This window comes from Rhinatrema bivittatum, chromosome 19, assembly GCF_901001135.1.
Source record: "Rhinatrema bivittatum chromosome 19, aRhiBiv1.1, whole genome shotgun sequence".
In the NCBI taxonomy this organism is placed as follows: Eukaryota; Metazoa; Chordata; class Amphibia; order Gymnophiona; family Rhinatrematidae; genus Rhinatrema; species Rhinatrema bivittatum.
Window position 1 is genome coordinate 39969258 of NC_042633.1, and position 22465 is coordinate 39991722.

The window sequence follows — 22465 nt, forward strand, 5'->3', positions numbered from 1 at the left end:
TCTCTGCTTTCTCCTCCACTCCTGCTTTGAATGCCTGCAAACCTTGCTTCATAACGCTGCCGTCCAAACGTGAATACGCAGCCTGCCAGACCGAGCCACGAGGTGGCAGCAACCACGGCAATAATGGGTGAAAATGGCTGTGTGAACGCTGAATGGGGGGGGGGGGGGGGAGCGACTTCAAGGTGAACGCTCGAGCTGAAAGGGAATCTTACCTGACCTGTTAACCTCGCAGAGACCAGTCCCGCCTCCGGTCCATACGAGCATTCTGCCCTCGCTTGCAGCTCCCTCCCGCACCCATTACTTAGGGTCGCTATTGCTAATTGGGGCTGGGGGGGGGAGGGGGAGTTGAGTTCTGCGTGTACACAAATGCACTGCCAGCCTTTTGGGGGGTTTTTTGGTTGTTTTTTTTTTTTTGGGTTCCTGATCCTGTGCAGCGATACCAGATGTTATGGATGGAGGGGGGGAGGGCACCCTGCTGCCGGTCGCCCCCCTGCCAACAGTGAAACACAAAATCTGGAAGCTGGTGGGGGGCAGGGAAGAGAAGTTCGGCCAAAAGTTTGCTGTTATTGGCGATGAGAATTCATGCCCGACCTCAAGGCGAGCCCCTCCCCCACCTCCCATGCACATTGTTTTATAGACTGGTAATTAATTTTCCACAGAGAGATGCAGGGGATATAATTGTGGCTGCACGACTGGGAAGCTGGGGAAGTTCCTGCTGCTTGGAGGCAACACTTTTTTTTTTTTTCTTCTCTTGACTATCGGAATTGGAAATACACAAATCAGTTTGCATGTTGTCAAGTTTTGTTTGGTTTGTTTTTTTTTTTTTTTACTATAATATGTATTTTTCTAATTATATAGTATTTTTTTAACCAGATACAGTAGTTTTGGTTTTGTTTTTTTTTTGTACCATGAAGATGAGCAAAAATGTAAAACCTTTGCATAACTCTGCATTTTGCTTGTGGCGCTGGCAGCCGTCGAGCGACGGGAGGTCCTTATAACCAGTTCTGCATCGTGCTGCTCCCGGGGGGTGGGATCGAAGGTGGACACAAAAATTCAGATGAGGTCGGGGAGAGGACAGCCTCCCCCACTGAAGAAAAGGAAACCATCCAAAATAAAATCATTGGCACAAAAAATAAAAAAGAGATCCCAAGACATTTTGCATTAATACCCACTTGCCTTCTCTTATAAAATAATAAGCAGTTTTTGCCCCCTAAGGGTCAAAATGGCTAGAAACACGTTGAGGTCAGGGCGTCAAAGGGTGTTAGACGCTTAGGGGTATATTTTATAAATGTACGCCGGCGCACGCAAGGGGGTGAACATTTGTGCACGCTGAGCCCTGTGTGCGCTGCCCGTTCCCTCCGAGGCCGCTCCGAAATCGGAGCGGCCTCGGAGGGACCTTTCCTTCGGCCTCCCCCCACCTTCCCCTACCTAACCCACCCCCCCCAGCCCTATCTATACCCCCTCCCACCTTTGCGTGCGCCGATCGGCCACCGCCACGCGATTCCCTGGCCCGGGAGTGATTTCGGAGGCCTCGGCCATGCCCCTGAAACAGCCCCCGGAACGCCCCGAATGTCGTGCCACCCCCCAGACACGCCCCCCCCCCCCCCCGCAAAGCCCCTGGACTTACGCGTGTCCCAGGGCTTGCGCGCGCCGCCGAGCTTACGCAAAATAGGCTCGGCGCGCGCAGGGGTTTTTTTTGAAAGGGTTCGACTTAAAAATCTCCCTACATTTTAGGTTCCTGAGAGAAGAACGGAGCATTTTTTGTTTTTTTTTTTACCGATTCCTTTGTGGAACTGGTGACCCCCCCCCCCCCGGGCTCGTCCAGTCTGCTTTTCCAGGATAGTCCCGGTGCGTGCAGGAGATAAACGTCAGCGTAGGCGGGACACCCAGTGAACGCATCGTTCACCTCCTGCGCGTTCGCCGCGGAGAACTCTCTTTAACGCTGGCTGCGCCGAAATGGGCAGGAGGCGAGGCGGAGCTTTCAGGAAGGAAGGAAGGCACCTGGGGGGGGGAGGGTGGTGGTCATGGTTGCGAGGTACTGAGTGATCGCGAGGGGCGTCCTTGGAGGTCGCCGGACCGTGTCCTGGGTCAGCGGTAAAGAAAAAAAAAATAATAATCATAATAATTAATTAAAAAGATGCAGGCGTGCACGAACTCACCAGAAGGGGACACTAAGCGGTTTCCGACGCTCCTGCTACTGTTGACATGTTTGTGGTTTTTTTTTTTTTTTTTTTGTGGGCTAAAGTAACCCCCCCCCCCAAAATCCAATAATAATAGTTCCTCCCCCTCCCCTGCGAGCGGAAGAGCTGCCCCCACGAGAGCCCCAGGGGCATTAATAAACACCTCCTTTTCGTCGTACTGTTTCTTTTGCCAGAAAAAGACTTGAAATCCCTCCCCTTTGAAAGTCTTTTGATAAGGAACTGTAGAAATTAAAAAAAAAAAGATATAGATATATATATTAAGCCAAATCTCCCTACTCCCTGTTATTTTGGGCAGCTCTTCCTGCTGCTTTTGGTACAAGAATGACAACAACGTAATCTTGGAACGAAGTTTATTTTCTTTCTCTTCAGGGGAAACTCTCTCTCTCTGTTTTCCTTCTCTCTGTCAACTTACTAATTTTATTATTATTTTTTTAAATCCCCCCCCCCCCCCATGATGCCATTCAAGGCAGGAGACCCAACAAATATGTACATTTAACATAGGTTGTTTTGCATTTTTATACCTTCCCCTCCGACTCACTAAAACTTGCAAGAGTCATGCGTGTCCATTTCATTTTTTTTTCTTTTACAGTGGCTGATTTTATTGCAACTCAATGCAGCCGGTGGGTGGGGGGGTCTGCAACCTATGTATCTATCATTCTCTGTGTATGAGTCGGATAACCTTTGGCCCTCTTTATGTCATGTGGGCTGCCAGAGACTGTGGAAAACAGCAGAAAGAATTCAGAAGGGTTTTTTTTGGGGGGGGGGGGGGGGAGGGGGCGCAAAAACATTGTTTAAATGTAACATAACATTCTCCAGTCCCTAGTGGAGTTGCCTCTCACCCCCTGCCATCTGCAACATTTGTATGTAGAGCACAGTGGGGGTACGGGGTTTTTTTTCAGTATTTCTCCTCCATGGAGGATGAGGATGGATATACTCAGACGGGTAACGGAATATCCAGCCAGCTGAGAAAACGGTACAGCAGCAGGACTGGCATCACGCTCCATCCCCGATTCCCCCCCCCCCCCCCAACACCTACCACACATCTATCAATCCAAAATTTCTATTGTTCATCCATTTTTACAGTTAAAAGCTGATTGCGTGTCCACTCTTCCCCTTCCACCCCCCCCCCCCCAAAAAAAAAAAACAAAAACGCATCTGGTAGATGTCCATTTTGCTCCTTGACCTGTGCCCTCTGTGAAAATAAATCCCTTTTCAACAAAAGCTGTCCAGTTTGGTAAAAGGAAACAAATCCTGTACGGATGTTCTTCCAGTCAGCGCAGGTTCTAAACCTCTTCCCTGCGGATCTTCCAGCTGTAGAACACCCCCCCCCCCCCCCCCCCGTTCCCCTCTGCACAGTAAAAGTTTCCAGGTTAGGGAGACGTCGTCGTCAAGCTCCAGCAGGGAGGCCATCCCTCCCTGGCTAGATGTGGAGTCCTTGGCGGAGGAATAAGGACACATGGTTGTAAATTTCTAAATAAAAAAAGGTACCGGTCAGGGTCCAGCGGCATTTCCCCCCTCCCTGCCCCTTCCATTGTTTCCTACGGGGGAAGGAAAAAAACACAAGAAGTTTACAGAGTTTCTGGGCTGGTGGCCCGGCAGAGAAATCGCCACCGAGGACACCGGGTACCTAGCAGTCTCTGGAAGAGGCACGCCGCTGCTCACGGGGCCGCGTGGTTCTCCCCGTTGGGCACCAGGCTCTTCCCCGCGCCTGACTTTCTCGCTTGCTGTAGCTTGTATTTCCTTATCTTCTGCGCCCGGTAGTAGACGTAGTAGCAGACTGCGGCGGTCACCACAACGCAGCCCGCCACTGTTCCGAAAATTGCTGCCAGGAGGGTGTGGAGAGGATCTGCCGCAACACACACACAGAAAAAAAAACCAAAAACTCACATTGGATGAAAAAATATAAAGATTTTTGAGACTTTAATAGGTGTCACTGTCTTAAAATAATCTACAAGACCCTCCGCAACCACAAAATACTTTTCTAGATCCACTATGATGCCACTAATCTTATGCACTATTGTAGCATCTTCTTTCTTATTGACTATACAATGGTTGGTTCCAAATCTTGAGCATGGGAATGGGTTCTTGGTTGGCTTTGGAAAGACAGACAGACAGACAATGTGACCCTAATTAAAGTCAGTTTGGTCCATGCCTCACAGCTCCCCCCCCCCCCCCCCAGCTTTTATTAGTATTCACCGTGATGTAGATGAACTTTCACAGGCCCAATTTTACCTTTGAGTATTACAGACAAAAATAAATGACACCTAACCTCTCCTCTTCCCCCTTCCCCTAAAAAATGGAATTAAAAACATAAACTGATCAGTATTTGCTCTGATTTACATTTTTTTTTTTTTTTGGCCCTGGATGTCTTTCTCTCTCTGTGTAATGATGCTCTGAGGTAAGGGTGTGGCCGTCAAAGCACTCTTACATCACGGTGAGTCCGAAGCGCACTGTGATGTCACGAGCATTTTTAAAGCTGCTCTGCTATTGGTTGCCGCCATGCATTGGGTGCATTGTCTGTAAGAGGCTGTGGGCACCAGGCAGTCCTGTGACCTAGCTGACCTCCCCCCCCCACCCTTCCAATGCCAAGGGGACACACAGCCGCAGCGGAGAAGTGTGTGTATGTGTGTGTGTGTGTGTGTGTGTGGGGGGGGGGGGGGGGGGGGTTTTAGGAAATTGCAGAGGACCACTTGGGGGCTGCGGCGCTGCCACCGATCCCGTAACATTTACCAAAGGCTCGGCTTTACCCGTGCTGCTGTTTAACCAGCCCAGCTGTGGTTTTTTTTCGGGGGGGGGAAGGGGGGAGGGCACAGGCTTGCAAGCTTTTTCAATATGGGCATCACCCAATGGCCCAGTTCAGGGGTGGGTCCCTCCAAGCTGGACTGGGTCCGACTCAACCGTGTGTGAAACCCGAATGCCTGGTTCAGAGAAACTCCGAATTTCACCCGTCCCCGACCTCTCACCCCCTAGCACTGCGCGTCAGGTGGAAGCGATTCCCGAATATTTCTTTCCGGCTCTTACCCTCGCTGGCCTCACCTGTGACACGGATTTCCTTCCCCAGCGCGTGGTTCCCGTGCCCGTTGGTGACCTCGCACGTGTAAACTCCGCTGTGGTGGGTCTGTGCGTTGTGGATGGCAAGGGTGGCGTTGTCGGGTGAATAGGCTACGGACCTTTGGTCTGGGACTGACCACCGGTACTCGGGGGGCGGTAGGCCAGAGGCGAGGCACCGGAGCGTGATATTATCGCCCTTCTTCATGGTGTCCTTGGGCCTCACCTCGATGTCGGAGATTGTGGGTCCGTCTGAAAGAGGAAATGGGTTAGAAGGTGATGCCCTGCACCAGTTAGGAACTGCTCCTGTGGCAGGAGAATCTGCAGCTTCCTTTTGTCATAGACCTTAGAAAAATTTATAAAAAAATAATCAAATGCATGCCGCATAGAATCGAAAATCACACGCAAAACCTTTTACTGTGCCATAAATTGCATAACCCCCATTACAGGTTTTTCCTGTGCATCGGCTGCAACCGGAGACTTGACCAAGGTCGCAGGCCATGTCAGTGGCAGAGGCAGGGCTTGACCTCTCTGTTCTGGTCCCCAGTCTCTGTAAGGTCTCTTTTTTTTGTAGTTGCACTTCTATAATCTGTTTTGTTTTGGCGTCTGCTTCCAGCCTTTCCTCTTTCAATCTTGAGGCTTACCCGCCTAGGCAGGGGAAGTATTTTCGGGAGCAACAGACAAGAAAGGTTTTCAAACCCCCCCCCCCCCCCCCCCCCAGGAACGGCTCCTCCTGTCTCTGGTGGCCCAGAGTCACCGGGACAGCCCTAGCTCCGTGCCCCCCCCCCCCCACACCCCCCGTTGCCCGCCACGGGTCCGGCGGCGTTCGACTCACATTCCACCACCACGGTCACGTTCCTGGCCACCGAGCCCTCGCTGTTGGTGGCCCTGCAGGTGTGGGTCCCGGAATCGGCTCTGGCCGCCTTCCTTCCCTCGTCGGGGCGGGTTTCCCCGTGTCTGGTGCACTCGACGAGCGGAGCGGGGTTCCCCTCGGCCTGGCAGCGGATGGTCCCGGAGCCCCCCTCCACCAGCATCTGAGCAGCCGGGCAGCCGGAACTGCTAAATTCAGGAATATCTGCAACCCAAGGGGGGGACAGACGAGTCTTCAGTCAGGTATAAAACGACTTTTGATTTTGTTAAAATCCCTGGTATTTCCTCCCAGAAGGACCGGAAGGCAAATCTACTTTTCCTCATTTTTTTTTTTTTTTAGTAACCTCTTAGCGTTCATGGGGGGGGGGGGGGGCTGCCCCTTAGTAGTCAATTACCCTGCCTGCGGCTCCTTGTGGTCGCAGCGAGTTACCTCAGCAATGCACCCTGTAGGTAGGATGGACAGGAGGACAGGCACCTGCCGGCACCAGCGCCCCGAGAGACCAGCAGCGCTCTTGCCCCAGCCCTCATCCCCAGCAGCATTAGGCAGGTACAAGTGGGCAGACCAGTGTGGGGGGGGGGGGCAGGGGGTATCTGCTGACATGGTCTATATATCCATCTCATGCAGACCAAGGAAAGCCGCGTGAGATGACCCCCCCCTCCCCCAGCTAACCACCTAAGTAACCAGGAGGAGAGAAAAAAAAAGAGAGAAAAATCGATAAAACTTTTCTTTTTTTAAATTAAAAAGGGATTGGGTTTTTTGTTGTTTTTTTTTTGTGAGGGGGGAGGATCAGTTTAGTTTAGAATAAGAAGTCGCCATGCTGCGTCCATCAAGCCCAGCATCCTGTTTCTAAAAATGGCCAATTCAGGCTGCAAGTGCCGGATAAGTGCCTAAACATTAAATAGATCCCGATCTACTCATCCTTACTGATTCACGGCACGTAATGGACTTCTCCTCCCCCAAGGAACTTATCCAAACCTTTTTTGAACCCAGCTACACTAACTGCACTAACCACATCCTCTGGCAACAAATTCCAGAGCTTTATTGTGCGTTGAGTGAAAAAGAACTTTCTCCGATTAGTCTTAAATGTGCTACTTGCTAACTTCATGGAGTGCCCCCTGGTCTATACTGCATCCCTTCTCATGTAAAGATCCAGAGCGGTGCCCAAAGCTATGAACGGGGATAAAGAAATATTCCCAATTAAAAATCAGCCGGGCCGATACAGCACGGTGCACTCGGCTGAGCAGAAAAAACCCCCCTGCTTTTCCGTACACCCTCCCACTTAATATCCTAGCGATATTAAGTCGGAGGAACCTAAGATTTAAAAAAAAAAAAAAAAATCTGGGCGCGCGTCGGGAGAGCGAGCGCTCAACAAGGAGCGCCCGCTCTCCCGTGATTTTTTTTTTTTTTTTTTTGCCAGTATCGGCCTGAATGTTAATAAATCGATCGGTCATGACGGGGGAGGCTCCGCGAGCCGTGCTGCAGATGTTACGCACAGGCAACGTTTAGCCGTGCAGACGTGCGCTTCGGGATGACCCGCTCCAGCACCGTGAGCCGGGCCTGGCACGCCACCTCCTCGCCGTGGTGCTCCCTCTGTGCGGTCAGCGTGCAGTTGCGCTGGAAGTGGGCGCCCTCCGGGCAGCTCAGGGGTGCTCCGGCCAGGGTCACCTCCATCTGGACGTTGTCCGGCTCTGCCCCGGCCAGGCTGCAGCGGATGGTCAGGTCGTTCCCGGCCTTTGTGTTCAGTTCGGACACTTGGAGAGCTGGGTCAGGGAAATCTGTGAAGGTTTAGGAAAGGGGGGGAGGGAGAAGAAAAAAAAAACGTGAATCTTCTCTCTCTCCCCAGCTTATAACATAAGGAACAGCTGGTTACAGATGTTGGCCGCAACCACTCCCCAACCCCCCTTCCCTCTCTGCACATCTGGACCTCTCCCCTCTCCTTGGGCATCCAGCTGCCAGGATTATGGGATGGGAGAGATCCTGATGCCCCCTTCCACCTCCCCTCTCCCCCACTGAAATGCTGGAATGATTTAGGAGTCAGGACGTTTGCAGTGGAATGCAAAGCTGTTAATATGGTTCTGGGGGAGCTGGGTCACTTGGGGGCGTCAGCCGTGTGTCGGGGGAGAGGGTCTTACAGGGCTTTGGGGGGCCTCATTTCTCCAGGCCCTGAGACGCAGTCAGGAACCCTCGACGTTTGACAGTGAAACCGTCAAGCACAGGGGACCCTGGAAGATGTTTTCCTCACTCGCTACCGGGCACTGGCTGTGGGCGCGGCCGCCACGTGGTTCCTCCCCTGCGGGCGCGGCCGTCACGTGGCCCCCTCCCCTGCGGGCGCGGCCGTCACGTGGTTCCTCCCCTGCGGGCGCGGCCGTCACGTGGCCCCTCCCCTGCGGGCGCGGAGCCGCCCTCGGGCTTCCGCTTCGCGTTCCTCCCCCCCGCCCCCGGCGGCTCCCTGGCCCCGTGTTTGGGTTTTGTTTCTTTTCCCGCTGCCCCCCCCCCCCCCTCTCTGCCGGCAGACCTCCGACCCGCTGCTCGCCCTCCTCCTCACCGAGGTAAGTAAGCCTTCGAGGCGGCAGGGGGCGGGCGTGTACTTATCCAGAACAATCTGGAGGTTACTGGAAAGTGTCAAAAGCAGGGGATGTTTAATTCTAATTGGTTATGATTATCGGGTATTGTCTGATGTAGCTGCTGTTTTAAAATATTGTATTGGTTTTTGGGAAATGTTTGCAAATGTTCTGAGTTTAATTACTGAGTGTTCAGCTGTTTTGAAATGTTTTATGCTTTTTATTGAGTCTGGCTTTACCGTTGCTGATTTATAGTTCTTGATTTGCTGATGTGTCTGATCTCCCCTTGTTGCACTGCTTACAGAGTCTGGCTTGTTGTGGTTCGCATGCACATTTCTGTTTATACTTTATGGTCTCTTCCCTCTGTGTTCGGTGAGGGTCCATCTGTGTTCTGCATGTGTGACCGAGATGAGGTATCCTGCTGGCATGTACTTTCTGTTTAGGGATCTATAGCAGCCTGGCTTGCTCTGGTTTCTAAATGGGAGGTGTATTGGTGTTTTAGGGCCTGGTGTAATACTTGCAGCATTGCCTTTTTATAGGTAGGGTTGTCACTGTTTGAATACTGAGAGCCAAAACCCACACCCAACCTGTGTTATGATAGCCTTAATGCAATACGGGATACATTTTCTCTTTATTTTTTATTTTGCAGTGTTTTTGGGTTGGCACCACAGCGGGTCATGTGAATGCAATGTACATGCTGTTACTGACATTTTTGCCTTATAAGATTGTACTTTGTCTGTCCTTCTTAATGTAAACAACTGTTGGTAAATGCATAACTTTAAATTGTGTGTGGGGAGGAATGGGCTGGGGGGTTACAAGGCTGTGAGATTCACCTATGGCACTCAGTACCCTTGCACCAGCCCTGGCTCCAGGTGGGGAATGCAGGATTCTGGGGCTCTGCTGCTTTGCGTGGGTCAGGGCTTCATTTTTTTCTTTTTAAGCCCCGGAGGAACAGCCATGGATCACCTGTGATCTTCCCCCCTCCTCCGACCCGTGAATGTTTTTTCTATTTTTTTGCGTGATGTGATTTAGTGAATTTTTACTACCCACAATTGGGTTTATTCTCAAGCATTCTATTTTTCAAAAAAGTCCCGAACAGTTCTCCGGTAAGGCCGATACACAGTTACTATTCAATTTTACAACTGCGAACATGAAGAAATCGTGATAACGCCAATATATAGGTTTTTCAGTTTTCAGGCAGGGAACTTCCCCATCACTTATCTGTAACAGCTGTTAACTCCGTGTCCGACTCTCTCTCTTCCCCGTCACTTATCTGTGCACATCTCAGCTGTTAACTCTGTGTCCAAATCCCGACAAGGCCTTGTTTCGAATCGTGGATTCTTCATCAGGGGACGACAACCTCGATGTCACCATTCAAAAACTGTTCGGCGTCTTCACACAGTTTGAATCGCTAAATACACGGTCGCCATCTTTGTTTAAAACCCAGAGCAGCGTCTCTCTTTTATCCACACAACGCTCCTTCTGATTCGACCAATTATCAAAGACGTTTACCAACGTAATTACGAGGGGTTCTCCAAATTGACATGTTCTCACAACAGAGTATTCCACTCCAGGTCTTCATTTAATCCCCTTGGGGACTGTGTATCCAGAGTAAAAATCCAATAAGCTTCCCTTAAATCCACCCCGCAGAGAAACTATCACTTGATCTATAATAGTCCACTTTATCTGTGAAAAAGAATGATCATTTTGAACACAATGTGAAACTATTGGAGCAGTTAAAATCCGTGTCTGATGGGGAAGTTCCCTGCCTGAAAACTGAAAAACCTATATATTGGCGTTATCAAGATTTCTTCATGTTCTCAGTTGTAAAATTGAATAGTAACTGTGTATCGGCATTACCGGAGAACTGTTCGGGACTTTTTTGAAAAATAGAATGCTTGAGAATAAACCCAATTGTGGGTAGTAAAAATCCTGAAAAATTTTAATTTTTTCCCTAAATCACATCACGCAAAAAATAGAAAAAACATTCACGGGTCGGAGGAGGTGGTTCGTGATTAAAATGCCATACATTGCTGGATGCAATGACATGAAATTTGTATGAAACCTTCCTCTCCTTCCCTTAAAAATTGTTTTTTCACCATTGTGGTGGATAAAGATTTTGTGTTTAAAAGTATCCTTGAATATTGAGAGTTTTTTTCTCCTGATTAGAAAAAATTACATTGTAGATTGATTTGAGGTGATATTGTGTTTCGAGTATTGATGAATATTTATATCCCTCACAAAACCTTTGTGCAGATTTTGTTTTTGGTTTCTTATGTTCTGTGCAGCATCTTGGGAAGCTTCTGTTGGCTGGACTGTCCACTGAAAGGGTCAGCTGGCTGTGTGTGAGCCTCCTGGAGTTGGGGAGTGGGAATGAGAGACGGTTGCTGCAGGCTGGCAGCAAGCAACACCTTTTTACATCATAATGTCGCGGTACTGGAGGGGCAGTGGCGGCTCTCACTGTGTGAGCATATGAGCATCAGCACAACGATGGAATGTGTGTGTCTCTTTCTCCCTGACACAGAAAGACACACACTTTTTCTCTTGAATACACCCATGCAGTGAGAGTATGTATGTGTGTGTCTTTGTGTCAGAGAGAGAGAGAGGGACCCACACACCCTCTGTGTGTGTGTGTGTGTGTCTGTCTGTCTGATGCTGGCTGGCAGTGTGGTTGTCGCATTATTTGGCAACTGGTTCCAGAACTGATTGGTTGGCAAGACTCTTTAATACCAGACCGGGAACTCCCTGCCAAAAAAAAAAAAATAGTGAGAGAGCGAGAGATGTAAGTAAAGTGGAGCAACTGATTGTAGGATGGAAGAGGGCCTCCAGGCTCTGTTTGCTCACCTCTGGTCTAGGGTTTGTTCTGTGACTTAGTTATTTTGTAAGAATGTGAAGTTTCTGTTGGGAGAGTTTTTTGGGAACTGTTGAAACACACGCTGCAGGGAAAGCACACAAGGGAGTCAGACAGGTAACCCCCTCCCCGGGGGCCGGTCTTGAAAAAAAAAATCCCCCGGGTCGATATTTTCCCGCAGTCCACTAAACAGCGTATGAACCTTGACATTTGTAACAGCTGGAATGACCCCCTTCCACTCCCTTCCCCAGGCACATTAACCTTACCATCGTTTAACTTCTCTGCTCCCTCCAGCATTAAGAAGAAGTGCTGCCAGCGTAACCCGGCCCTAAGGTCGCCCCCTACATTCAGCTGCACCTTTGCTTGGCTCTCCATGTCTACAGGATCTTGATGGGCTAACGGGGGGGGGGGGGGGGGCCAGCCCATGACATTTTCAGCCAGGTCGCGCCAAAGTGCTCCGGCATCGTTTTGGACTCTCCGAGGAGAGGTCGCGTCTCTCTCGCATCAAGGGCGGCACTGAAACGCAGTAGCCTCTGGGATCAGCTCACCCCTCGGCCACTGCCATTCCCCCTACCCGGTTTCGGCTGAAGCCCTCCCGCAAGCCACACGCAGTCCATCTACTTACTGTACACGTAGACAAGCTTCCTGGCATTTCTGCTGAGATCCCCCAGGTTAGCGGTGCACTCTAGAGGATACTCCCCACTCTCTGTGGGGGTCACCCGCGCTTCGGCCGTCACCGTCTTGTCTGTCCTGTTCCCGGTGGAGTTCAGGAGCTCTCCGTCAAAGGCCAGGGTTAGGGTCACCTCCTCGGCCGGGAAGACGCCAGACACCTGACACTGGGCAGCCACCTCTGAACCCTTCTGGATGTAGCTGGCCACCTGGATCTCGGGGACCTCGGGGAATGCTGCAGTAAATGAGAGAGAGATTTTTTTTGGCCCAGGGCATGAGATACGGGAGTGGCTGTGCTGGTTAACCAGAAGCTAGGTAGCCACTTAGACTGCCAGCTCTTGTACCTGAATTCTAAAAATGCTGTAAGCCATCTTAAGCATCATTTGGACGGGCAAGCTAAAAATCCAAAAAAAATAGCTAATTATTATTTAATTCTGTTTCTAGGAGCATCTCATTCAGCAGAGCCATCCTGTTCCAAGTACCATGTGGGGTGGGAGGCTGTTTTAGAATTTAAATAAAGGAATGGAAACCTTAAAGAGATTTATCTGTTCTTATAAAGAGCCCACGGTTCACTAGGATTTAATGATAGTTTTATAATGTGTTTCCTATGTTCTTCTCCTTTAAGACATTTAGCCTCTGGGTGAAAAAAACTCAGATGATGTACATTTTTCTCCGACTTTCTATTAGCATACAAGGGACTATGGCTAGAAGGTGCATCCTCCCCCACCCCAAACCCACCTTGGGATGCTCTTTCTCACAAAACTGCAGTGCGTGAACTTACCGAAGATCCTGACGGTGACGTTGCTCGAGCACTGGCTGAACAGCTTTCCGTGGGGCCTGAGGTCCAGCTCCACCAGGCAGCTGAACACTTCCCCATGGTCGCTCTCCTGGGCCGTGAGATGGTGGGTGACAGCCTCGTCGGCGCCTTCGATCCGCGTGCTGTTCTCGAAATTCTCCACGTGGAGGGCTTCCCCACCTCTCAGGATGGTCACGCGGGCCTTCCCGAGGGGGGCGACGCTGGAGAGGCGGCAGGTGACAGGGTAGGACCGGTTTGCCTCCATCACCCCGGGCACGCTGATGCTGACGTTCCTGGGAGGACCTGAGGGGCACCAGCAGAGAGATGCAGGGTCAGACAAAGAGGGACCTGCGCCCGTGACCGGGGCCGCGAGCGCGTTGCAAAACGAACCGTGCGAGGCGTGCAGAAGCCAGGGGAGGGCGTAAGGGGGGGGGGGGGGAGAGATTATCCCAATGCATTTCATGATAACAAGAATTTAAGGAGGGGTAGGGAGGAAGTGGTACCTCGCCCGAAGCAGAGCCACCCAGGGGGAAGCTTGCCCCCCCCCCCCCCATTTCTTACTTCTCCCTTCTCCTTTCCCGCATTGGAGGAGGAGACTGACTTTCCATTTGGCCCATTTTGGCAAGTCTCTGCGATGCACTGGGAAAAGCAGCGGCTATTTCTTAATAAGTTAAAAATAAAGCCTCAGTGGAGGAGTTTGTTTTTTAAATCTCGGTTTCTCAAGCTGAAGATTCCTTTGTCTTTACAGCTCAGTTGAATGTATGATACCCGCTTCTAGTCAAGTGCCCCACCCTGGGGGTAACTTTTGACATCTAGAGCCCATGCGTATTGGGTAGTAAAGACGCCTTCTTTTAAAAGTCAGCTGCTGTGAGGGCTTAAGCCCTGGGGAGCTTCAGGATGGTGGGTTTCGCGGGCACTGGTCATTTCCAGAATCCGTGCCCGTGAAAGGCAGTTTTTATGTTGGATTACCCTCCTCAGCGAGACCGTGCGTCACAGGGGGCTCAGAATGACGCTGCATCTTGGGGAGAGCAAACGTGCAAACTCTCTGCTGGCTTCCAGTAGGCTGGCGGATCAGGTTTAAGCTCCTCACAATTGTTCGCAAAGCGTTAAATTGCAGGGGCTCTCTCTCTAGTCCTAGCACCTTACTCCCAATCCTCCCTGAGAGCCCCCTCTATAAGAGTCATGCGCCTGGTGTGAAAGAAGGGAGCAGGTACCCTTGCTGTGGAAGGCCCTTCCATATGGGACGCGTTGCCTGCCCCTCTAAGGGCTGAGTCAGATTTAAAACATTTTAAAATCAATTCCCTTTGCTGAAACGTTCGCTGGGGTGCGCTATGAGCAGATGTCAGGGGCCAATCTATTTTGCGTAATTACAGCAGGGCACTCAGGTTTCACGTTAACGCCATGTTTCGTTTCATGATGCCTGTTTTATTTGTTTTAACGAATGCTCTGTTGTAACTTGCCTAGGATTTTAGATGGAGCAAGCCGTACATATTTCAATTAAAGTTCATTGCTAACAGCCCAGATCCGGAAAAGTCATTTGATTGGGGTAGGGACCTGGGTACTTCGGATCTTCCCTCCAGGCTGGCACTGTGGGGCTGTGAAACTGGAGAGACCCTTCCCTGGCCCCCACCCCACCCCCATCCCCCCCCCCCGGTTCTGTTCTCTGCTGATCGCTTGCTCTCTGTGCGACCAAAGGCAAACTATGCAACCTCATTGGACTTAGGGGGTAAGGGGCAAGGACCTTCTGCTTTATCCTGGTCAGCACCTTGGGCAGCATCTGGATGAAAAAAAATTGTTGCATCAGAACGGCAATTAAAAAAAAAAAAAAAAAGCAAGAACAAGGGGGGAACCCCCCCCCCCCAAGAAGTACAGAAACAACAAGAAAACCTCAGCAGTAAATAGAGGGATATGAAAAATACTTTAAAAAAAATTTGTGTCATGATTAATTTTGTGAGATGTCTCTCAGGCCAAGTTGTGATTGAGCAGGTGGCCACCGAGTCTTTATTTAGATCTTGTCAAGTAAATTTGAAAAGAGCAATTCATTTTGAGGGGATCATCTCTCCATCCATCCATCCGTCCCAGGAGCTGTCCAAGATCAGCAGCAATAAAACACTTCAATAAACCTCTAGATCTATTGGGTCATTCTCTTGGCGTAAAACAAAACAAAACACAAAACCCAATGAAAAGAAATGGTTGCTCGGGAACTTACGGTAAGCGATCACGGCCGCCTCCGTTTTGGCCTCCTTTCCGTTCTCACGAATGACGTAGCATATTGGAAACGACTCCCAGGCTGTGATGTTCACGAGCGTGGTTGAGGCCCACCGGCCTTTGGCTTTTGTTCCTTCCTTCTTCAGGGATGTTTCGTAATCCACGCTAACGGCGTCCTCGCAGGAGGTGGTGCAGTTCAGGGGCTGGGACCCGCCGTGCTCCACGTAAAAAGTGCTGTTCCCCAGAATGGTCACACCACATGGCGTATCTGCAAGAGATGGATGGGGGGGGGGGGGGGGGGGGGGAAAGGGGGCTCTGAAGGAATCTTTCACAGTGTGCCAGGGAGAGGTAAGCCTATCTACCTTAGAAGGACAGGGTTGGAAAAGACCTTCAAGAGTTGATCTAGCAGTATTGCGCACAAAAAAAAAAATGGGGCTGGAACAAAGGAATCTTCAAGATGTCATCTTGATTTTAGAATTGCAGGAAGAGTTGGATGTGACCTCAAGGGGTGATCTAGACTCATAGAACTATAGGGCGGGAAGAGTCTTCTAGAGGTTTATCTGGAAACCTAGAGAGACAGAAGGAACCTCAAGAGATAATCCAGTCTAGGGCCTGCTGCCTTCAGGTAGGATCCACTCTACCCAAGCCGTCTTAAGACAAGGTGTCTCACCCACTCCTATAAACCCTCCAGAGACAGAGATCCCCTCACCTCTCGCTCTCTCACTTGAAAAGTTCTTCCTAACATCTGCTTTAACATTAAGCCCCTTACTCCTCAGCCTTTTTGCAGGGAAGATGGAGATCAAAACTCCTCTCTATAACCCCCTCATTTTTATGTAGTGGACTGGAGCATTGTTCGTAAGTAACCCACAGGTTTTCTCTTCCATAGGTAGCGCCTTTACTTATGCTCATGCCCTTATTTTTTTTTTTAAGACGCCCCCCTTGGAAGGTCCTTGTATCCTTTCCCCATTAAATCGGGGATGTGTAGTCATTTGAAACAGAAAACGGGACAAAAGAGCCCATCTTTTTGTTTTGCGTCAAACAAAATGAAGGGGGCACAAACAACCCAATAAATTTTTGTCCAGATTTGTTTTCGGCAAATAGTCCTTGTGCATTATTTGCTGAAAACAAATTGGGATGTAAAAAAAAAAAATGTAAACATACAAAAAGATAAAATCTAAATATATCAAAATGAAAAACAAAAAACCCCCATATTGTTTTCCATGCACGTCCCTAATTTATTGTAAACCGTAGTGAGACCATTCATGGTAAAAAAAAAAAAAAAAAAAAAAGTGGAATATTGAGTAATTACTTATTCTGTCAGTGCCAGGTAGCTTATTTATTTATTTATTTATTTATTTTATTATTATCTTAAATGTATGCGTTCTGTTTTTTATTGTATCTATTTCATGTAAGTTAGAATGGAGTTGAAATGATGTATGGCGAGGAGGGGGAGCAGCAGCTTGAGAAGCGTTTAAAATGATCTGAATTTCTCTTCAATGTAATATTCTATGTGTTATGCATTTTATGTTTTGCAGTCAACTTTGAAGTAGTGTTTTTTTTTTTTGTTGTTTTTACAAAAGGCAGAATATAAATTTTACATTTAATTAAAATTCAATTTCTCGTGTGAAAAAATAAAGTGCTCCCTAATGGCACAGAGTGCGAATGTTTAACATTGGAGATGACAGGAAAAAAAACAAAACGTAGAAACCCAGCGTCTGACGGCAGATCAGGACAGTGGGGGCCCCCATCCAGTCTCTGCCCAAGTTCATTCCTGGTGCAGTGGGTGCCGACCCGGGATTTCTTCACAAAGGGGGATCTTCTGGGCTTATCCCAAGCTTTCTAGAAATGTTACTGTATTTTACCCATTCACCTCCCGGGGGAAGCCGTTCAATGCATTCACCTCCCTCGTGTAAAGAGATTTTCTGACGTTATTCCTGAGTCTGCCCCCCCCCCCCCCCAGGAGCCTCAAGACTGTGACTCCCCCCTTGTTCTGGAACGCTTCAGTCTTGTGTATTGTTTATATTTTTGAGGTATATGAACGTATCTATTGCATTCCCCCCCCCCCCCCATCTCTCCTCTCTTCTGGGATCCTTCAGTCTCATCTCATTGAGATTTTGGTGCAGACTCTGCACCATTTTTGTATCCCTTCTCTGGACTGCCTCTAGCCTGTCTGTAAAAGAGATGGGTCTCAGTGCTCGGTGTCTTCCTCCCCCCCCCAAAAACAAAACAAAACAGGGCATTTCCCTCCCAGTGGATCATGATCCAAGATAGGATGGGAAACAATCTATTAAACTCGGGAGTCTAATAACTCAGTCCCCCAATTGGGTGGTCCTCGTCTTTGTGTTTGTGTGACAGAAGTGTGGGAGTTGTTTGTGGAGGGCCTCTTTTTTTTTTTTTTTTTTTTTCCAGTCACTTCTGGAGCGCAGCAGAGTGAAAGTCGGGTTTAGAATTTAAGGGCCGAAAAGTGTTTATCTTTTTAATCCCCCACGAAATGAGGGGGGAATGGACAGCGCCAAGCGACCTGCTCAAATGCCGCAAGTAACCGTAGCGCCGAGTGCTGCGTTGGCCCCCTGCACTTACCTGGGGATGGGGGGAGGGGGGCAGTGGACGAGCTGGTGATGTCAAGGGCCAAGGGGAGGGACGCTTCCATGGCATCCTGGGCTGCTCCCCCCTCTTCCCCCCCCCCCCCCTTGTTTCTGGTTAGGGCGTGATCCCGTTGGATCCGGGATCAGTAGGGGCAGTGAACCAGGGTGGTGGGGGTATAAGAGAGGGGGTAGTTGCTGGCCCAGCCCTTTCTTCCTTCTGCCTGTGCAGTAGGTTAAGCAGTGCATCCACCCCCTCACCCATTTATAATGCATGGGCGTGGTCTTTAATGTTATGTACAATTCTTTAGGCTGTTAATCTTGTATTGTCAAACTCACAATTGGGTGGGAGTGACCGAGGCTCTCACTGGAATGCCTGGGGGGTTTATCTGTTTGCCTGGGCTCTAGGCTCCGCTGTGGCATCAGACCCAATGGCCCCCTGACCTAGCCCCCTGACCTCAGCCCCAGAGGGGCTGATTCTTGCTTGCATTGGGGGGAGGGGGAGGGGCAGGCTGTCTCCAGAAAGCCCAGATCTACTTCCTCTGCCTGATCCCGGGTGGGCCGGCAACCTTGCATGGAGCGAGGCCGCTCTGCAGACCCTGCCCTACCCCACGTATGCTAAGAGGGGTTCAGGGACCTAGGTTAGGCTCCCTCTTTAAGGGTTCATTGAAGAAAGCTGCGGTCTTTTTATTATTCCGTGCAAGTAATCGTCTTGAGCGTTCATTGAGCTGAGAATTCCTTAGATGCGTGCAAGCCGCGGATGCCGTGAATAACACCAGCCTTTAGTATATCCGGTCCTTAAGTGCATTCTTTGAATGCTCCCTCATTTGTTTATTACATTTAAGAGGTGATTATAAGCTCTAAAAAGTTCATTCTTCTAGCATTTATCTGTTCCCACCACTGTGATTTATATTAAAAATAATTAATATTTTTCATTGTGCAAACAAATAACCAAGATGACCTGATATTCATTCGCACATCTGGAATTACATGAGAAAGATTATTTCCAGATAATTTCTACCCTGTTCACTGAGTTATCCAGGTTACTTCTACCCTGTTTATTGTAAAACAAGACTTTGTCTCTGTTATTTTTGCTGGTTGTAATGTAAACGAAAGTGATAATTAACTTTGTTAGTTGAACTCCGGTATATAAATGTTATAAATAAATAAATAAATAAATAAGAAAAACAACGAACATAGCAACATCCGTCACTAAACCATAATAATACGAGGGGTGAGGAACCAGGAAGGGAGCTGACACGCGGTCACGCTGATGATCTCGGTGGCTTGAGCGCTTAGGTGTTAATATTTTGGGGAGAACTTGTCATCACCAAGAACGCCTTCGAGTCAGTCGGAGTCAGAAAACACAAATTTAATGTTCGCTTATCTGAGGTCAAGGCAGCCTCGCTACTCTGTAAAACTTTGCGCGGCGTCTCCGAAGTTCTCCGATCCCTACGGCAGGCTGAGAGGGAGGGGGTGCAAACGTTGCAAAATATGCCGTCACTGAAATAGCTAAGGATTACAGCTAACGGATAGAAAATGTTTCTCTTACACTGGGGGGGGCTTTATTTTTTTTATTTAATGAAAGGTTTTCTCCCATCCTGTGCCCTTGGGGGGGGGGGGGGGGAGGAAAAAAACCTTTGACAAAGCAGACCCTTGCTATGCTACTTTATCATGAATCTGCTCCCCTCACATTTGTGCAGATTGTGGTGTTAAAAAGGTCAGCACCCATTTTGGTGACACCTACTAAACACGACGCTCCGTTTCTGAAAGGGGCTTTCCCTTCCTCTGCTACCATTTAAAAGCAGCCATCTTCTCTGGCCAGGTCTTTCACATGAGGCAAAAGGAATATTGTGCACCTCCTTAAGGTGATCATCCTTGATCTACCTGCTCCTTGTCTTTGCACTTTTTCTTCAGGCAGCCCTCATGGGTTATGAGCGTCATAGCCTAACTGTCTTTTTATTTAGATTATTATTTTTTTTTTATTCTGCTTTTTCGGCACTTCAGAGTGTACATCAAAGCAGATTACATCCAGGTTCTTACAGGGCTTACAATCTGTTAACAGGGAAATGTTAAAGGCAAGCTCAAAGATACCCAGTCTAGCCCTGGGTGCCGGAGAGGCTGCGGACCAGCCGATCCCATATTTACATGTGGTGGACCTGTCCTGTTGTCCTTCATTTTTTGGATCGGAGTATTTCGTGAAATTTCAGTGATAGGGAGCACTTTTTTTTTTTTGGCGAGCGCCACTCCTAGGTCGATTTTGTTTGGGTTATTGGGGATGTGTCAGCGTGTTCACTTCCGGGGCTCTGCCAGGTACCTGTGAACCGGACGGGCCCCTGTCCGAGACAGGGTACTGGGCTCGATGGACCTTGGTCCTGACCCAGCGCGCGGTGCTTCGTACTGCGTGCTTTTATCTAAAAAAAAAACATTAATCTTCCGGGGGTTGCCTCCTGCCGTCAGGGGGCCTGACTCGCCCTCGGGGGGGGGGGGGGGGGGGGGGACTAGCAGTGCGACTCCTTTCAGTCCGGAGATGACGTTGTAGGCTGGGCTGTGCCGTCGACTCATTCTGATTGAGATGAAGCCGGGTTTCCCCCGCGCTCTCTCTCTCTCGTCACTTTTCGTCAACACCTGTTTAGTGCGCGTTATCCGCTTTCAGTAACGTTTGCATTGGAAAGTGGGGGACTGCGCCAGCTGACTGTCGCGCTTAAGGGTCTGGATGAAAAAAAAATTTGAATTAAAAAAAAAAAAAGAGAAACGTTTTGCATTTGCAGAATGCAGGAACCTCGTTGGGGGGGGGGGGGGGGGGGGGGGGTCCTTGTAACGAAAGTGCGTTCGTGACCTGCCGTGATTAGAGCGAGCAATGCGTGGCGGGGCAGGGATGCTGACTCTAGATCCGGACCCAAGAGGACCGTTCCCACCCTGGGCAAGAGGTCACCGTCACCACGGGGCGGGCATCGTCCTGCTCTGCCCTCATCCCGAGACAGCCACACGCTCCCCTCCACCTCTCTGCCGCCCTGTGGGTCCCCTCTAATCGGGTAAAGAATTATTAGCAACGTCCGGGGGCAGATGCGTCCAAGGCGTCCTCCTATCCCGTGTCCATGGGGGCGTGGGGAGGGAGCGAGTAGAGCGGGCACCATGAATTTCAGGCTAAGGCACTGGCTTTCCAGTCAACCCAATCGGTGGTCCAACGTGGGTGTGTCGTCCCCCCCCCAAAACCCTCTGCCTGCCCCCTCCCCCGAGTCCTCCTGTCTGTTCCTGTGAGGAATAATTTTTTTTTTAATTACATCAGAAGGCAAACTGCAGATCCAGAAGTGTAAAATACATGTAAAGGCAGAAGGCAGATAGATAAAAAGAGCTACTTATTTCACTTTAGGTATCTCTGGCCTCGTTTCTCCTTCGTGGGTTTTTTTTAACAAATCTGGCCATGGTCTGCTGATGGCAGGGAGTGACTGCCGGAAGCCTCTCGAAGGCTGGAACTCGCCCCCAACCTTTTCCAGGGGACAGGATCCCTAAAAGGTTGTGGGGATTTTTTTTGGCCTGTCTTGGGGTAAGAAATATCTAACCAGATCCAAGCCCCTTTTAGATAGGGCAAGGCTCGGTACAGTTTCCCGCCTCGACCCCCCCCCCCCCCCCTCTCCTGAGGCTGGAAACTCGGAGAAATCGGCAAGAAAGAGAGAGAGAAAGAGAGAGAACTCAACTCCAAGGCAAAAAGGGAGGAAAGCGACGCCCGAGAGGAAGAAGAAAACCAGGAGCCAGGCTCTTACCTTCGGAGACCACCAGCACCTGGCACAGGCAGAAGAAGGCAGAGAGCGCCAATCCCAGCTCGGGCAGCATGGCGAGGCTGGCACCAAGGCACGACGTGCGAGCGGCAGACAGTGAGCCGGGGCTGTGAAGGTGCAGGCAGGACTGCCCTCGCCCATGTGGCGCAGGCAGGGGCAGGCACGCCTCTCTCTCTCTCTCTCTCTCTCTCTCTCTCTGCAGAGCAGCCCCTGGTTTCCCGGAAGCTCTCAGTCATTTGAGAGTTATGTGTTTTTATGTTTTTTCAGCTCTGCTGCTGCTGGTCCTGTGATGCAGTTTTTTTTGGTTTTTTTTTTTTTTTCAGAAACTCCTCTGCTTCTGGGGGGGTTGGTGCCAGGGAAATTCCTGCATTGCTTTACCCTGACACATTGGCTGTAAAACTTTCTCCAATTCCTCTTCCCACCATCTTATTGATGATTTTTATCTTTTGAATTTTCCAAGGCAGGGAGGGAATCTCCCGCAGACGTAGGGTCCCCGTCCCTCTTCCCAGTAAAATAACTTGAGTCCCAGTGTAGGGTTCCTAGCTTTCGGCTTGCACCAGTCCTGTGTCGATTAACATTTTCCTACCCTTGAGGGGAACATGGCACATTTCTGACACTTTTGAATGCCCAGAAGTTAACACACACACCCCCCCCCCCCCCCCCCCCACACACAAAAATATATATAAGGTGAGAGCTTTGTTATTGGATTAACTTAATAACGTTTCTGGAGGAGCTTCCTGGAGCCAGCGCTACCTCCCTCAGGTCTGGGAAACCCAGTGAGCTGTGAGTGCCTGTAAGAGGGGCAGGGCGGCAGGCAGCAGACTCTCCGCTGCTGCTTCTGTGGCCTCGGGTGCCCGCTCCATTCTGAAAATCCCCGTCAGCAGCTCCGGGCGGTTCTC

General features: G+C 49.8%; 2 protein-coding genes across 2 annotated transcripts in view; one reads left to right on the forward strand and one right to left on the reverse strand.

Annotated features, from left to right (window-relative positions):
* Positions 1–2744: 2744 nt before the first annotated feature.
* Positions 2745–21775, reverse strand: ICAM5 (intercellular adhesion molecule 5). Its single transcript, XM_029585251.1, has 8 exons — positions 21552–21775; positions 15207–15473; positions 12983–13300; positions 12158–12436; positions 7614–7895; positions 6085–6324; positions 5238–5501; positions 2745–4047 (listed from the first exon to the last, which is right to left on the reverse strand). Exons 1-8 carry the CDS (start codon positions 21619–21621, stop codon positions 3860–3862), a joined length of 1908 nt encoding a protein of 635 aa, XP_029441111.1. The 5' UTR covers positions 21622–21775; the 3' UTR covers positions 2745–3859.
* PDE4A (phosphodiesterase 4A) overlaps positions 8575–22465 on the forward strand; it is a 246378-nt gene continuing 232487 nt past the window's right edge. Inside the window, exon 1 of the mRNA XM_029585244.1 lies at positions 8575–8669. The gene's annotated coding sequence lies outside the window, so the exon portion shown is untranslated. The remainder of the gene's footprint in view (positions 8670–22465) is intronic.

Coding starts and splice junctions, on each gene's coding strand:
- ICAM5 (XM_029585251.1), bottom strand. CDS start 21,621: ATGCTGCCCGAGCTGGGATTGGCGCTCTCTGCCTTCTTCTGCCTGTGC. Junction 15,474..21,551: donor GGTGCTGGTGGTCTCCGAAG/GTAAGAGCCTGG, acceptor CATCTCTTGCAG/ATACGCCATGTGGTGTGACC. Junction 5,502..6,084: donor CGTGACCGTGGTGGTGGAAT/GTGAGTCGAACG, acceptor TTCCTCTTTCAG/ACGGACCCACAATCTCCGAC.